Below are 16,511 nucleotides of genomic sequence, written 5' to 3'. Positions count from 1 at the left end.
GCGATGCTCTGTCCTGTCCCTCCTTCCCTCCCCAGGATCGGGCCCTGGGAACAGGGCAGGGGGGTCCGGCAGAGCCCCACTGCGGGGCGATGCCACGTCCCGTCACCCCGCAGCGCAGAAAACCCCGGAAAACACCGGGAGGCTCATCAGGGTGGCCACAGTGGTGTGTGAACAGCCGGCTTCGAGATGCTCATCCCAGAGGTCCCACAAGCAAAGGAAACCTTGTGCATCAGCTGCCACGGGACACCACGGATGCCTGGGGAGGGGGACGTGCCAGAATCGTTGTTTGTGGGACAGTCGCGCCAAGCGCACCCTCAAAACCAGAAGCGCTTGAGCTTCCACACACCACGTCGTGTACATCGGGGTCTGCTCAATAACCTCGGCGTATCCGCCGCGTGCGAAACTGGCGGAGGAAATAGCGGCGTTTCTCTCCGTGCCTGTGGAGCTGCAGCAGCAACACCTCGATAGATTTTAATTAAAAGCTCTCGGAGGTAGGAGCGGAGCCCGTCCGAGGCGTCTGCGTGCCGGCTGCGCAGCGGGGCAGGCTGGTGGCTGCCTGTGCAACAGGAAAAGCAGCAACACCTAGAATTAATTTGGAACTTGTAATAGTTCACTGGCAGCTACTCTGCACCTAAATACCATCCCGTGTAGCTTGGCCTTTGTTTACTCATGCCTTTGGCTCCTGCTCTCCGAGTTAGAGTCCATCAGCTGATTAATTCATCAGGCCACTGGATTTGTTTGGTTTGTGCTGCTCCATCGGCCGGTGCCGGGTGCTGGTGTTGTGCCCGTCGGGGTCACGTTCTCCCACTCCCGTCGAGCACAGGCGCCCGCAGCACCTGCCGGCACGCAGAAATGGGTGTCTGCTAGGAGAGAGGGCTTCGTTCCCCTCCTCCTCCTCCGTGAAAGACTAGAAAATGTCGGTGCTGAGACATTGTCCTTCTCCTCATCCCCTCCCTGGCAGCCTTCGCTCCGCCTGCGTTCCTACGCCGTATGGCGATGCGGGAAGATAAAAACGGCAAAACACCCGGAGCAGGGGTACGCAGGGGAAGGCAAACATGCCGCAAACAGCCAGGCCATGTACGGCTGCGATTTTGCAGGAAGGAGATGAGCGGCACGAGCCCGAGGGCAGGGGGGAGCCTGGGGCAGGCAGAGAGAGGGGCCGAATCCTGCACCGTGCTTGGAGCTGCGAGGGAGCGCTGATGCCCTCCAGCGCACAGGGGTGCTCAGGAGAAAGTCGGTCGCTTCGCTGGGAAACCTTAGGAGAGAGGGGAAGGGAGAAACAGGTTTTGCACAAAGGCGGGGGGCTCCTCGCCGGCTCTCTCAGCGATCCCCCTGATCTCTGTGTCGGGGACACCGGGGATGCCCCGTCCTGCCGTGGGTGCGTTTCCAAACCAGGCCTGGCAGCGAGGGGCCAGCACCAAAGATTCGAGCGTCGAGCACCAGCGGCAAAAGTCCCAGCGTGTCTGGTGAGGTCTGGCTCTGGGATGCACCCGAGCCTTCCTCCCTCCCTCTCCCTCCGTCAGCCTCCAGAGCCTGCAGACCCGCAGGTTTACCTACAGCACCCTGGAAACACGGAGAGGCCTTCCAGGGGTACCAAAAATCCAGCACCCTTGCCAAAATTTCTGGGAGCACTCGAGCTCCACCGGGACGCTTTGCCCTGCCTTTGCCTGGGATGATTCCCTCTGCCTCGGGCCAGCAGTTACAGCCGCTTCTGATCTTTCAGATACACTTCTCCAGCGAAGAGTCTGCCGGGTCCGACGACAGCAGCTCAGGCAGACGGAGGAGGCGCAGGCAAGGAGCCATGCTAGCAGGCACCGAGAGGTTGCAGAAAAGGCGAGGTGCTCCCAAGAAGTCCCCATGCCTTGCCACTGACGAGGAGGTGACCATGTGCTGCCTCTGGCCCCTTCCTCGCAGCCCACAGGGGTCCGTGGGCTCCCTCCCCAGCCCCACGCCTTCCCACCCTGTTGGATTTTGATGCCGAGCGTTCCCCAATTTCCACTCGTGCTTCCGTAGCGTTCCTGCCCTGGAAGGCCTCGGAGCAGGTGACAAACCCCTACTTGTGAAGTGCCTGGCGATTCAAGATGGGTGAATAAAAGCCGGGCGGCTGTTTCATCCACCCCTGTAATTGCAGCCGGGGCCGGCGGCGATCTCCAGCCGTGCCTGGGGATGCAGGCGGTGGAGCGATGGAGCACGCAACGTGCTTGGGGACAGCAGGGTCGTGCCCTGCGCTTGCAATGACACCCCGAGGTGCTGCCAGCATCAAGGCCAGGCGTCAAAGCCGGTCCCGCCGGTCCCTCGCAGGTCCGCATCCAGCTGCACGTTTGCGAAGGTGCTAACGATGCTCTGCTCTGCGGCGGCGCTCCCCGAATCTCGTACCCAAACACCGGCCCAGCCCAAACCCGTTCGGATCAGCCGGGCTGGAGTTCAAACCTCGTTGTTGATTCAGAGATTCGTACGGCTAAATGCCAGAAAGGTCCACTCTGCTCCCACCTCCTGCTTGCCCAGCCCAGGCAGTGACATCTGCAGCTCTTGCATCAGAGCTAATAACCCTGCGGTTCAACTGGAGCGGAGTTTTTTTAGAAAGACTCCTCGCCTGTGTTGAAAGACTTGAAAGGTGGTGAATCTACTACGTCTCTCGGGAAGGTAATTGCTTGCCCTATTAAAAACCTGTAATTTGTTTCCCATTTGAACTTTTCTAGCTTCAATTTGCAGCTGCCGGATCTTATGCCATCGCTGCTGGATTCCAGGTCCGTTTGGGGCACCGGTCCTCTGCAGAAGGACACAGACCCCAGTCCGCCCAGCTCCTTCCCTCCTGCAGTCATTCCCTTGAGCTGTCTGGTTTTGAGGCAGGTTTTCCAGCCCTCGAACTGATCCAAAACGCTCCGCAAAACGCGAAGCTGAGAACAGGCTGTGACAGAGCAGCTGTGATTTCACCAGGGCTGTCTGCAATCGCCACCCCTCCGACCCCTCCTTTTTTGTATCTGTATGGATCTGTAGGGATTTCAGCCAGAAAATGGCACTCGTAATCTCCTTTTTGCTTGTTCGACTGCATCACTCGTGCCCTGTTCAGCCGCTACGTTCTGCAGTTCGGGTGTTTGGGGGAGCATCCTCGCCCCGGGGACGTGCCACGGCGCATTGCTGGGCTAGGAGGGGTTGATTCCTCAGTGACTTCGGAGAAGAATAAATCCCCCTCGAGTTTTCAGCCAGACCCACCGGTGGGACCCACGGTGTGCAGAAGCAGGGACCCACGGAAGATGCGATGAGCTTGGCCGGTCTCAGCTGCGCAGCGCCAGCCTCACTCCCACTCCCCCCACCCCGTGCCCGGCGTGTGGGCCGCGGCGTAGGACTGGGTCCCCCCTGGCAGGGCTCCCCGCCCCAAACGGTGCCCTACGGGGGGTCACACCGGTGCCGGGGACAGCGAGGACTCCCCGGTTCTACGGCAGCACAACCACACCCGTGAGTCCCGCCCGCCCGCTTCACTTCACCCCCTACAGCCGTCCCCGAGAACCGCGAAGCTCTTCCCGCGGACTCACTAACCACGCCCCCCCCACACCCCGCCTCCCCGCCGCTGACCGAGCCTACCGCGGCAGGGAGGGGGCGGAGCCTAACCGCCCCTTCGCCCCGCCCCGCGGCTCTTCCCGGGGCGGCCGCCGCGCAGGGCCGGACTCCGCCGGGCGCCGCGCTCTGCCCGGCCGCCGCGGGGCCGCCGCCAGCCATGTCCCTGCCCAGAGGTAGGGCCGAGGGGGAGATGCTCCGTGGGGCTCCGGGGAGGAGGTGGTGGTGGTGGTGGAGGAGGAGGAGGAGGAGGAGGAGGAGGAGGTGGTGGTGGTGGTGTGTGTGGGGGAGGAAACGGGGCTGCGGCCGGGTTGAGCCGCCTCGTCGGGTCTGGCGTAACCCGCGGGGACCGGGCTGTTGCCCAACCCGCCGGGCGTGGGCTGCCCGTTTGCAGTCGGTCGGGGTTTCCTCTGCGTGGGCTTCGAGTGTCTTTCTCCCTACCTGGTCCCGGTTGAGGGGTTGTGCTGCGAACGCGTCTGCAGCCCGGCATCGTGGACCGGGACCGGGACAGGGACCGGGACCGGGACCGGGCTGCAGCCGCCCCCGGAGCTGCAGAGCCCCCGGGGCGTGTGTGCTGCGTGGAGGGGAAAGGGAGCAAGCAGCCCCGCTGAGCCCCGGGAGGAGGAGGGGGGTGGTTTGGAGGGAGAGGGTGAAGCTCCTGTCGATGTGGAGAATGATTAATTAAAAAAAAATATGAAAATGCAAGTTTCATCCGCTGCCGCTGGGGTCTTTCCTGCTGAAGGAAAGGGCCCGTGGCGGCTCGGCAAGCGTCGTGGCTCGGAGGATGAGCAGAGCCCTCATCTCGGCCTAACGAGGCGGGAAGGACGGGGACGAGGATCCCGGTCCTCCCGGCGTGGCGGTTCGTTTCGGGGCACGGCCGTGACCCGATGCTGGCATGTGCCGGGAACGCCGTGGTGGAGTTTCCCATTGTCTCCGCCATACGTGGCTGGCAAACGTGACCGTGTGTCACGGGTGTTATTTATAGAGCATCGCCGTGACTAAGGTGGCCTGGTCGTTGTCCCAAGGTGAGCGCCGGCTGGCAGGCATCGGCCTGGGATGACACCGCCAGCGTGCCGGGATTGAGGAAAATGGGGAAATGGCTTCGCTGGTGTCTTGCTGCTCCGGGGAGCTGGTTGCATCAGCACCGTGAGCGCAGACCGGACGGAGGAGGGAGCACCCGGAGAACGGTTGCTGCCTCTCTCTTATCACCGGAATAAAATTGGAGGGGTTTTCCTCGTTTGGGAGTGATGCACTGGAAACTTGAAGTCAGGAACCATGTGAGCAGATGAACACACCTCGGCGTGACTTTCCCCCCCCCCCCCCCCCACTTTTAAATGATCCGTGTCTTAACCGGAGGGAATGTGGACCTGAGTTTCCTGTTTGCTGTGTAAGCAGGGTGTGAATCAGCAGCGATTTACGGTGCTGCTGAGCGGAGCTGCTGACTCACAGGTAGGAGCACATGCCTCCAGCCGCTGTCCGTCCCGCGTTGAAAGGGATCGACCGGGCTTCTTAAAAAGGCTCTCGCTGGGACGCCCGAGCCCAGACCCCTCTCTCGGCTCACGGGTGCCGTGGGCAGCGTGTGGATGTGTGGATGGAGGAAAGAGGTGAGCCCGGCCGAGGGACAGCTCGTGTCCTGTGGGAGATGAGGCCCGAGCTGGTACTGGGAGGATTTTGGGGGAAGCGGTTTGGCTGACAGCAAACGGCGATGCCTGCGGGAGCACCTGGGAACGTGGTGCTTTCCTCGGAGGAAGTTTGGAACCCTTCTGTGTCTGCAGGTTTCTGGTTGCATGGGGCTGTTGGTTGCGGCGAACCGGTTCATTCATACAATTACTCCTAATATCCTTTGCCGGAGGTGTTGCACGTGTGCTGAGTGCGCCCGGTCTCTGCTGGCACTGGCAGCTCTGGGTCCCCATTGACCCGAGCTGCTTCGCCTCTGTTGGGGCAGCATTCAGCACGGGGATCGATCCTGAGTGTGTGTAACGCATCTGCCTCTTCAAAACCCTCTCCTCTCGTCCTGCTAGCCGTCCACCGTGCCTCTCCTCGGTTTTGCATCTGCCTCGGCAGTGCCAGCCCTCTGAGCGGATTTGCCGGTGGCGCGCTGCCACATAGGGATGCTCGCAGGTCCGAGTGCTTGCAGACACTGCTGGCAGCACTCGCGGCAGCTCCTTCTGCCTCTCCGTTCAGGCAGCCTGAATTTAAGCTAAATTTCCCTAATTTTCCTTAGGGAAATTCAGCGAGCGGTCTTGGGTTTCCTTTTGCTGGTTGCTTTCCCTTTGTGGGCTTGAGTTGGTCAGGGTCATAAAGGGAGGCTGTTGTGCTGAAGCTCTCAGGTTGGCGATTTCTGTGATAGATGCGTACCAAAACTCGCCTGCCGTCATTTTGGCTTAGTCACTGGGTTGTCTCCTGCCTCGGGAGTTTTTGGGGATGCGCGTGGCTGGCCGTGACACGCGCGATAGGAATGGTGCTGGGTGAGAGCTTTGCCTCGCTCTGCGCTAAACATAGCTTGTGAGATAAACACCTTCTGGGGATTATGCGAAGCTTAGGAAGGATTTCGGCTTTCTTCCTCTTCCCATTGCTCGTATCTGCTTGATCCAAATTATCTCGCGGGATGAGGTGTGTGGGAAAAGGGCCTTCGGTTTCCATGTTCTCTTGCACTGTCAAGTCTGATGTTTACTAAAATATGCAAAATTTCCCCGTTGTCTCAGGTCACCAAGGCTCCCTGGAGCTGTGTTTCATTGAATGCGTGGCACTGAGGGAAGGAATTGTGTGCAAAGCTCCGGAGCTGCCCCTGCGTCCTCCTTGCAGAGCTTTGCAAGGGATGCAGCCTCTAGTCAGAGGTGGCAACACGCGGCTGGTCCTGTGCGTGATTTTCCAACAGTCTGCACCTTTTTTGGTGAAATGGATGCTGTGAAGGGAGGAGTGTTGTATCTGAGAGGTTAAAGCAGAAGGGGATGAAGCCTCAGGGAGTCAGCAGCCTTTGGGTGCATGCAGAAACATGGTGGAGGGTGCAGGGTCTGTGTTAGACCCTATGTGTACAAATTCAAGCCGCTGCCTTTCCCCTGCTGCTCGAGGCATATTTTCTGCCTGCGTGTGCAGCCTGTGTGCCCATTGCCGTGGCTGTTGGCTGTGACTCTGATGGCCCCCGACACCCGGGAAGCCCCTCCTGGAGGGACAGGCAGGAACGTGCCGGTGCGGAGGCACATGTTTCCTGAAATCGGGGGGTTTGTTGGAGAAAGCGGCCGTGCAGCTGTGGGGAGAGAGGGTGCACGGATGGGGTCTGGAGGGAGAAGACCTGCTTGGCCTTTCCTGGGGCTCACCCAGCGCCAATGCCCAAGAAATTCAAAAGCAAGTCCTTCTCTTTAGGGGAGAGATCTTCCTCCTGGAAGATGGGTGCTGTTGGGGAGAGGGGACAGGATCTGGCTAAGCCAGGCTGTGTTTCTGGGGAGGCAGCTCTTCTTTGACACTGAGGCTTGGAAAAATCAGTGGTTAGAAATGCCAGAACCTGGGGATGAACTCGTACTTGTTCTGGTGGTACGTCTATTCTGGGTAGGTAAATAAGCGGTGGGGACGCGTCCCTGCCGTGCCCTCTGTGGGAGCACACCGCCGTTAGGCAATTCAGTCATCTGTGAATCCTGTACTGTCTCGTGCCATTCACACTTTTCCTGCTGCCACCCCAAAAAAAGGCAGTTCTGCTGAAAATACCCATGGGGCTGTGACCTGCACAAGCAGGGCTTTGCCTTCGGGCTCCCGTCGTGTCTGGGCAGAGCAGCCACCAGGCTGGTGTCCCCTGGGTGTGCGTGGACAGGGGGTAGCGGAGATAGGAGCTCTGATCCCACAGAACCAGGTTTTTATTTTAATTCTAGTTGAAGCATCACGGAGCTTGCATCCAATTAATTATGACAATCATAGAGAGAGCACAGGGCTTTGCTCCTGCCCTCCTCCTCCTCTCTGCTAGCGTAACGGTGGGCGCCTGGAAAATATCACGTTGGATGTGATAAATATTTAGCTGTGCTTCAGCAATCCGTTTCCCTCCCTGGAGGGATGCTCCCCTGCTTTTTTTCAGCAGATAATGCTTCTCCCTGAAGGCTGCTGCTTTTATTTTCCAGCTTTGGGCTGCAGTCCAGGGCTGAGCTGGAGTTTGCTTTGCCCCTGTTGTTTGCAAACGTGGTCGTTGCTGGAAGAAACTCTCATGTGTTTTATAGAGCTTCCCTTTGGGTGCCTGGGAATGGGTGCGGGTTTCTGGTCCGGGTGATTTTGTGACCTGAGAAGCCACCACTGTGGACATGGGGCTCTGTGGGTTTTTGGACGGAAGATGGTTTTCACTGGTGTTAATAAGGCCCTGCCCAGGCAGGCTGTTTGCTGGGGAGAGAGCTGCGAGAGGAACTTGTGTTGGCTGGGGATGTGATTTTACTGTACCAACAAAAAGTTTGGGGTTTTACTGGCATGACTCAGGACTGCTTGTGGGTATGTATGGAGCTAAATCTGCCCCCCGCCTCTTTTGCTGATAAAACTCTGTAGCGCAGGTTGAGCGTTAGCCAGAGATTTTTGAATGAGGGAGAGGGCAGAGAGGATTTTTTCTGGTGGAAAGTGGAAGTTTCTGTTCTTTTTTCAGCCTGGGAGATACCCCATCCCTACACAGCCTCTTATCTGTGTGGCGACGATGCTGCACTGATTCCGTGGCAGCATTGTGAGTCTAAAAGTTCATCGCCACAAGAAATACATTAATTACTGGGCATGACTGCAGCTATGTCGGATATCACGGTAGTGTCTTGTGGTCCCAGCTGGCCTCAGTTTGTAGCAGGTCCCAGTCTCTCCTCCCTTTTCTGGAGCTGGGACAGGGCTCCCTGCCTGCATCTTTCTCTTGCAGCCACTTGTGTGTCCAGCAAAAGGCTGGAGCAGAGTCGCTGCCCGTGCGGGATGCAGTGGGTTACGGTGTGGCTGAGGGGAAGGGCAGGGTCTGGGGGTCTCATGGTCGGGGAGGGAGGGAGGGAGGGAATCGCTGCCTAATGCTGGGGGAGGTTCTGGACCTGCAGTGGGATGAAGGTGGAGGGGAGGTGGATCCTCTCCAGCTAATCCTGTGCTGTGTTGTCCACATGATTTAATTAATCCACGGGCATAATACCAGAGGGCTCTGTTGTGCACTGTCTGTTCTGTCGACCTGTTGCAGGAGAAGATGGACAGCACTTTGGAGGAGCTCGTCCCTTTCAAGCCCTTGGAGGCAGATGGGCTTTTCTCTGTGGCGTGATTGCCCCTGTGTGCTGCTGGATCTAACGTAGGGGGAAATGGGGAAACGCTTGAATCATGGGCTTTAAGGACAGAAGGGATGATGGCGAGCATCGTGCTCGGCTGGAGGTCAGGACGTCGCTTCCAAGAATTACTGCGGCCGGTCCAACAGCTTTTGGGCGAATTAAGCCAGATTGTGTAAAAAGACACCCGATCTTGTTTTTAAAGACATCCAATGCTGGCGTTTGGTTTCTCTGAAATGTGAGTGTTGTGACCTCAGGGAGCTGTGTGGTGCCCTGGGCTCCCTCCGGTCCCTGGGAGCAATGGCTTTGTAGCCTCGCTCGCCGGGACGTGAGGGAAGGAGACGTGTGAAGGCGATGGCCTGGCTGTTGCCCCCTCCTCTGGGAGCTGGCAGGGTGCATGACGAGCTTTGGGGGGGTCCGGCACCCACTGGACTGTCGCAGCCTCTGTTGTCCTGCCTGCACTGCGCTCTGGGAGGGTCACTGCTGAGCTAGGTCTGTCTCATGCTCTAAGCCTTAATTTCATCATTTCAAGTGAAATGCTTATTTAAAAAAAAAAAGATAAATTTCTGTTAAAAACATAACTAGCATGGAAGAGGAGGCAGGATGAGGAGGAGACAAAACTTACCAGAAGTTGTTTGTAGAGCATCCACCCTTCCTCCCCCCCATACCACCACCAAAGAAAAATCTAGTTTTGGAAAGGAAGAAACCTCCAGAGTGCTCGATACAAGTAATTTCCCATCAGAAGCTGCTAACCTTAGCTGTGGTTTGGCACTGGCATCAGCCTAACTGCTGGTATCCGATGCACCTTCCTGAGGACGACGGTGGTGCTTGGATCCTCTCCTCCCTGGGAGCTGCCCGTCGGGTACCGAGTGCCCCTTGCCGCAGGGCGTTTGTACCCTGCTGCCTCGTCTCCTGCCTCGATAGTGCCTGTTGTGTCTTCTCGGAAACTTAAGAGCAGCTTTTCATGATTGCATTTTGTTCCCATAAAGGTCTCGGAGATTTCCAATAAGGAACACGTAAAACCCGGCAGCCGGGATGGGTCCTGCCGGCATCTCTTTGGCGGTGCCGAGAGCTCCGTCCTTCCTTACCGTGTGCCGGTGACGGGTGCGGGTGGGACCGGCGATGCAATGACCGGTGGTGCAGGACAGAGGGACAGGAGGGGAAGAAGCTCGTCTGCAGGGCTTGGCAGGTGACAGTCATGTGTCTGACAGATCATAAACACGCAGGGCTGGTTATGTGGACGGGTTGGGGGGGGTGGTGGTTTAAGGGAGGATGACGAGGTTATCTAGGGAGTGTCAGCTTGTCTGGGCTTGCAGGCCAGTTAGATACTGCTTTGTGGTTTGTGTATATAAATTCCCTCCTAGCCTGAATCTTGCCGGGAAGGCTGATGAAGCAGCCTGCCTGTGCGGCAGGAGTTGGTCACGGTGGGTCGGGTGCTGTGGCCCCGCAGGGCTGCAGCCTGCCCTGGCCATTTTTACTGGTGTGTGTTAACAGCAGCCCTTGGAGATGGCAGCACCCTGACCCGGCTTGCTGGAGGACATTTGCCCCAGCTGGAGCAGATGTCCTCTCCTGCTGCATGCATCTCTCCCTGCAGGAGACTGTTTCCTATTAAAAGGGTAGCAAAGGGCAAATACACCGCGCGGTGGAGGTATTTTTTTTTGCCATGGGATGGAGATCTTGGTTGACTTGGTGTCAGAGTGGGAAGGTTGAGGCTCGAGAGGAAGATGATGGAGCAGCAGAGCGTGCGGTCCCGAGGACGGTCCCTCTGAGTCAGTCCTGAACGTGCACCCCGCGGCCGGGCACGGCTGCGGGGGGGTGTGTTGTGCCAAAGACGCAAGGATGTCTGTGCAGCTCGTCACTAAAAATGACGTGGCTCTTTTTTCTGAGAGCCAGATGTGCTCACCGTCGAGGCTTTTTAAGAAAGCTGCTCTGCATAGTTAAAAATCCCCAGCCGCTGCGGACCGCTTGGTTTCTCTCCTGACGTGCTGCCAAGTTGCACCTCAGCCAAAGATGAAACGATCTTGCGCTGATACATTGCTTTGACTGCTCTTTGTCATCTTCCAAGCACCTTTAGAAGGTGCTTGGGGGTAGGTGGCAGGCCCACGTGCCTGTTTGTAAGACCCTGTGCCTGCACCCAGAAAATCCCTGCTGGCACAGGGCAGGGCAGCGCAAGACATTTTTGTGCGGGTGCACTTGTGCTCAGCTGGCTTTCGAGGTTTCCCTGGTTTCCCCGCAACTAAAATCATCCACCCCGTGCCGAATCCGTGCCTGGCTCACCCGCGATGCTCCCTGCCAACTGCTGTCCCCTTGGGCAAGAGCTCGGTGGTCAGAAAAAAAATGATGTAATGGTGCAGAAAGGAGGATGCGGGCGCTGGGGGGGGCGGTGGGAGGTGGGCGATGATGCTGCCGGGGGGCCCACGTGGATCTTTACCAGCCTCCGTGCTGGGCTCCGGCTGTCTCTTTTCGGCAGCACTCGTTTTCCTTAAGGCTGGAAGCAGCTGCATGCTGCCTTAAGGCTGCCAAAAAAGGAGGGTGCGGTGGGTGTTTTAGATCTGCTGCTTCTACAGCCCCCTCTGTTCGCTCTTTGTTAGCATCTGCAGCCCTGTTTCCTCCAGGTTTTGGGTTGATCCCTGCGATTGCTTGGCTGGGAGCATCGGTGCTGAGCGCCGGGTGCCGGAGGATGGCTGGCACCGGCCAGGGCTGGGGTTGTCCTCCCAGCCCGGGATACCTGTGGGGCTGTGCCGTGGCCGGGCTGCCTCTTGTGCTCTGCAGACGCTGCTCTCTTGCCCAAGAGAAGCTTTTCGCAGGTATTAATTACATCTGCCCCTGCCTGGTTTGCTGAAGGACGTCTGGGTGATGTGAGTAAAGCGGAGGCTGGAGGAGGTGCCTCTAGAAATTGCCAGGCAAAAATTCTGGGTGAATATTAATTGAAACTCTTATCAGCCTTGCGTGTGCTTTGCTAAGGTGCTAGAAAACGACTCAGCTTTTCCTCCAGTGGCTCTCCTGTACGTGTGGTTTCTTTTTCTGTGTACATTCCAGGTTGCTGCAAGAGTTTACCCTTAATTTTGGATCCACAGAGAATTTCTCGTTCAGTAACTGTGGATTTCCCCGTGGGGTTTTACAGTCACAGCTCAGCAAGGGAAACCGTGCATAACCGTTGCAGGGAAGGGAGCCAGCATGTGTTTCCCTTTATCTCAAACAGGTTTGACGTTTCACACATCTCCTTCCAACTCCTCTCCTTGCCGTTTTGCTGGCCACCCCGCAGCGCACCGTGCCTTTCCCCAAAACGCTGGTGTGAGCCTCACTCTTTGGGGGTAAAGGGGATTTTTTTTTTTTTTTGGAAGTTTATTATTTCTTATTAAATGGAAAGGGTTCTTGCAAGGCCTAAGCGTGCCCCACGAGAAGCTGCAGGCTGAGCGGCACTGAGTCACAGCCTGCGAGCTCTTGAGCCGGGACGTGAGCCGGATGCGTTGGGACTGGCCTGTCTGCGGAGACCGCTGCCTTCCCGGGACCGGGTGATGGCTTTTTGATCCGCCTTTACTAGGAAAAGCCTGCGATGCTTACTTCCTCTGAACGCTGGAAAAAATTGCAGCGCGGTAGCTGGATTCGAGAGAGGAGTGAAAAAAGCGTGGGGGGAATAAAACCCACCCAAAGGGAAGCAGCGCAGTGAGGCTGTGCCCTTCTTGCCGGCAGCCGCGTTGGGACCACGGTGGCGAAACGCTGCCGAGCCGTGGGCACGTCGCCTGCGGAGCCCCTGCCTTTCCCAGGCACAAATCAGAGCTGCCCTGTGGGTACTGGGCAAATCCACCACAAAATAGGTATTTTCCCCAAGCAGAGCTGTTGCAGCCTCAGATAAAAGCCCGCAGCGGGGGAGGCGGGAGCGGATGGTGCGGGGTGATGCTGGGCAGTGGGGCTGGCAGCAGCTTTCAGGCGTGCTGGTGGTCCAGCCTTTAATTGGGGGTGAGGTGGGATTTTTAAGCTTTGCAGCAGGGAATTTGGAGGAACAAAGGAGAAATGTTTGCAGGTGATTTCTGCAAAACTTGGTGCTTAGCAAGTATGTGGTGCTTCTCTTATCTATCTATCTATCTTTTATAAGATAGAGATAGATAGATAGATATATATATACTTCCTAGACCAGTGAGCAGCAGGAGCTGATCTCATGGACCAGCTGGACGTGGGACTTGTTCTGGGAATGTGGATGTAGTCTGTCCTCTGGGGCAGAGGAGCAGCGATGGGAGAGCAAGAGGTATGCGGTGCGGGTCGGAGGGATGGTGTGGGTAATGCCAGGAGAAGAGGCTGCAGGTCTGGCTCGCTGTGGCTGAGCTCTCCTGGGGGTTTCAGGAGCCAGCTCTCTCCTTGCTACATCAGCCCTTACTCCCAGCCCTGTTGCAAGCAGGTTATGGGGACCGAACGGGTCACCTGCCACCTCTCTTGACTTGGGAGCATTGTTAGCGGGTTAAGACTGATGCTTTTTGGCTGGGCGCTGAGGTTTGAGTGCCGTAACAGGCTTTACATGGAGATAAGGCTGAGTGGTGGCCTGAGGGGAATTGGACAGTCTCCGTATTTCGTGGCTGCTCTCAGCCTATAGTTTTCCTTTGCCGCATCTGAGCCCGGGGAGGCATCCCGGCTCCCCCGCCACCTCGTGATGGGATGGATTTTTTTCTCTCAGAAGAACTGAGTGGAGAAACTAGGGACTTCAAAAGGCTGTGTCTGCTTTGCACCATCTCTCTGGCGTGATGAGCCCTTTGCGTTTGCGTCTTCTACCTGGTAACCCTGAGCAGGGAGGGGGGAGGGTGAGAGAGGCAGGGAAGAGGGATGACACTGAAGATGCCCCCAAAAAAGCAAAGAATTGGTGTGGGACAGCAGGAGACATAGGGGAGTGTACCGCAGCACTCGCCTGCTGCTTTCCATAAGCCACCGGATCGGCACCCTGCTCCAAAAGAAATAATCAAAGGTTTTCCCCGCTCCTCCTCCCTGGAGATGCGATGCTGGATCACCACCAGAGATCAGAGGTTTTTCTGAAGATGCACAGGCTTTGTCCGCCCGAGCCGCGGTGGCATCCCAGGATCAGGGAAGCGTTCCAGGTCCCAGAGGGAAACGTCACCGTCTACCATCGGAGCAGCTGCTGGCCCCGTTCTCCGGCGCGGATGCTGGTCTCGAGAAAGTCCTGCCTGAAGTCTCTGGGCCAGGAAAGCACCTGGGTCGGTCTCTTGTTTCTGCCCCTCTCCTGGAGCAGGCGACTGCGGACATTGAGGCCTTCCTTGGTTTTTTTCCCCTCCATAAATTCTGTTTTCAGAGCGGGTGCCTGCTCTGTCTTACATCATCTGCAGAGATGAAATCACTCTATCCCTGCCCAAAAGAAATTGGAGGGAGGATGGTGGAAAGCTAGTATTTTTTTATTATTACTATTTTTTTTAAAGAATTGCATTAGAAGCAGAGAGGGAATACTTTTGCTGTCTTGCCAAGTTTACAGAATTTTGGGAGCACCTGGAAGTACTTGAATTGCACCAATTTGGATAGAAAAAGGAGTGTCTGTTGACTCTCGAGTTGAGTTACAGCTGACAATTAAAAAGTCAAATGACTCTTTTCCTTTCCCACTAACTAACCGTGTGCCTCCTGTCAAGCTGATCTATTCCAAAAATGGTTTGAGTTTTTTCTCCTACCAGGAAACTGTCACCAGCTGGTCACATCAATTCCAAACAGCTTTTATTTTTTCATGGCTTTGCCTATGGGCTGAGAAATCAAAGGGAGGAGCATTGCTCGGGGGAGAGCTGGGTACCTGCTGGCAGGGAGATAGGCACAGGTGACGGGTGTTCTGCCTCTTCCTTTTTCTCTGTTTTTTTGGTTTTTTTTGTATTTTTTTTTTTTTTTTTTTAGCATGCTCTTTGCTTTTCTCTAAGCACCGTCTCCTTTGCCTTCTCCTAACAATTAAGGCGTTGGGGCTGGGATTGCTTCCAGACCTTTGTCTCATGGCAGCACGCCAGCGTCTGCAGCCGAGTGGGACCAGCACGGGCTGCGCTGACGAGATGGCTCGTGGCCGTGGGTTTCACGCTGGCCACGCATGCCACGGGCTGGCCGGACCTGTGTGCCGCCCAGCTCTGTAGTTCCTGATGAGCTGTGGGTTGGGTTAATTAATTACCCATCCCAAGCATTTTCCCACCGCCCCCCAGCCTACCCTCAGTGGGTCCACATTGGCATTGCGCTGCAGCTGGGCTTTGAGGAGGTGTGACCTCTGCTGCTGCTTTTTGGGGGGGAGAAAATCCAGTTGGAGCAATGGATGCAAAGGAGGCAGTGTCCAGCCCTGTGGCACCGCTCCCAGAGGATGCTCTACCCGCATACCGGCTCGGTGCCTGCTCCAAAGAAATGCCGCTGTGACCGTAACCACCTTCGCACCGGGGTTTTGCACAAGCTCTGGTGCAAAGCAGCACAACTCTTGGCATGTACGTAGTGTGTCCTATAATGACATAGTGCAAATGCCAGCTAGCCGGTGTTTTTCAGCTTTGTAAAGTCAGTCTGGTCTCCGCTCACGTGTGGTTTCTTGGAGGGGAGCCTGTGTGCTCCATCGTCACGGGGCTGCAGGATAGCAAGCTGCCACGGGGGAACAAAACACAAAATCAAACGTTTTTTTTTTCCAGCCCTTGGGGTTATGCAGGTAACCTAAAAATACAACTGGAATGTAACTGGGCGGTGACATCCTCCCGGAGCTGCCGGCAGAGCCGGCGCGGCTCGTGGCGGTGTTATCTGGCCGGTGCATGGAGACCGGGTGTGGTGGCAAGACCCAGAGGTGTCAGCGCGAATGTCGGCTTCTGGCTGTCAGTAGCTTTGGCTGACGTGCCTGTCCCCAAAATCCCTCGCTGGGTACCAGGAGGTTCGTACCCTTCTCCCTTGCATCGGTTTCGCCCAGCCCCGGCAGCACCGTCGGTGTGACATCCCGCTCCGCTGGAGGAGATGAGTCCTGTGCGGTGATTGATTGTCCCCAAGTACCGTCCGAGGGGATGAGAAAGATGACCCTGTTCCCTTTCCGATTGGATTCGGTTCAAAGGCTTTGCTTAAAAATAGAGCTGCTGCAGAGTTTCCAGGCTGCAGGTCCCGTGCATGGCTCGGGCACACGGGGCTTTCCCACGGGACATGCACCTTGCACATGGAAAGGCGAGTGCATCCCAGGCTTGGGGCAGTGGCTGCGTTAACAGCCTTGACCAGGGAAACTGCTGCAATTCCCGGTCGGACGGTGAGGTGCAGCGGGCAGCGTGACGCTGGGACAGCACGGCCGGCTGGTGCATGGACTTTTCCCTGATCGGAGGGAAAGCGGTATCCCGTGAAAATCACCCCCTGCCCAGGCAGCAACTCTTCTCTCAGGGCAGGCGAAGCCATTAATTTTTTGCTTAATCCCAAATACTCCTATAAAGAGCTCCTTGCCGACCCTAAATGGGGCATTCCTCTTCTGCCGCTCGTGGCAAAGTGGCTCTTCCCGGGTCCCTGGCTGCGATGGTGACGCAGCCTGAACCAAACTGGCCTTGGGAGACGCTGCCTGTCTGCAGGGGAAGGGTGGGGAGAGGGGCACGGTGTTGGCAGGGCACTGTTTGAGCTCATTGCTGTTTTTAAGGGTGTGCTCTTCCACTTATTCGAGCCAGCCTGCTGGCAGGAGGCTGATGGGAGCCATCCTTGTCCCTGGCTCTCTCCCGGCATACCTGGACGTGCAGCGAGTGCCTT

At 57.0% G+C, this 16,511-nt stretch overlaps 1 protein-coding gene across 2 annotated transcripts in view; it reads left to right on the top strand.

The window, feature by feature from the left end:
- The first annotated feature begins 3,604 nt into the window (after nt 1-3,604).
- MAP2K3 (mitogen-activated protein kinase kinase 3) overlaps nt 3,605-16,511 on the top strand; it is a 35,056-nt gene continuing 22,149 nt past the window's right edge. Inside the window, exon 1 of one of the 2 annotated variants that reach the window (XM_069810364.1) lies at nt 3,605-3,731. In XM_069810364.1, coding sequence (XP_069666465.1) covers nt 3,716-3,731 — 16 coding nt within the window. In that variant the 5' untranslated portion in view covers nt 3,605-3,715. Of the gene's footprint in view, nt 3,732-5,131; nt 5,160-16,511 lie in introns of those variants that run through there. The other variant, XM_069810367.1, reaches the window with a different exon arrangement.

This window comes from Haliaeetus albicilla, chromosome 22 (assembly GCF_947461875.1).
Source record: "Haliaeetus albicilla chromosome 22, bHalAlb1.1, whole genome shotgun sequence".
NCBI lineage: Eukaryota > Metazoa > Chordata > Aves > Accipitriformes > Accipitridae > Haliaeetus > Haliaeetus albicilla.
This window is presented reverse-complemented; position numbering and strand designations above follow the sequence as displayed.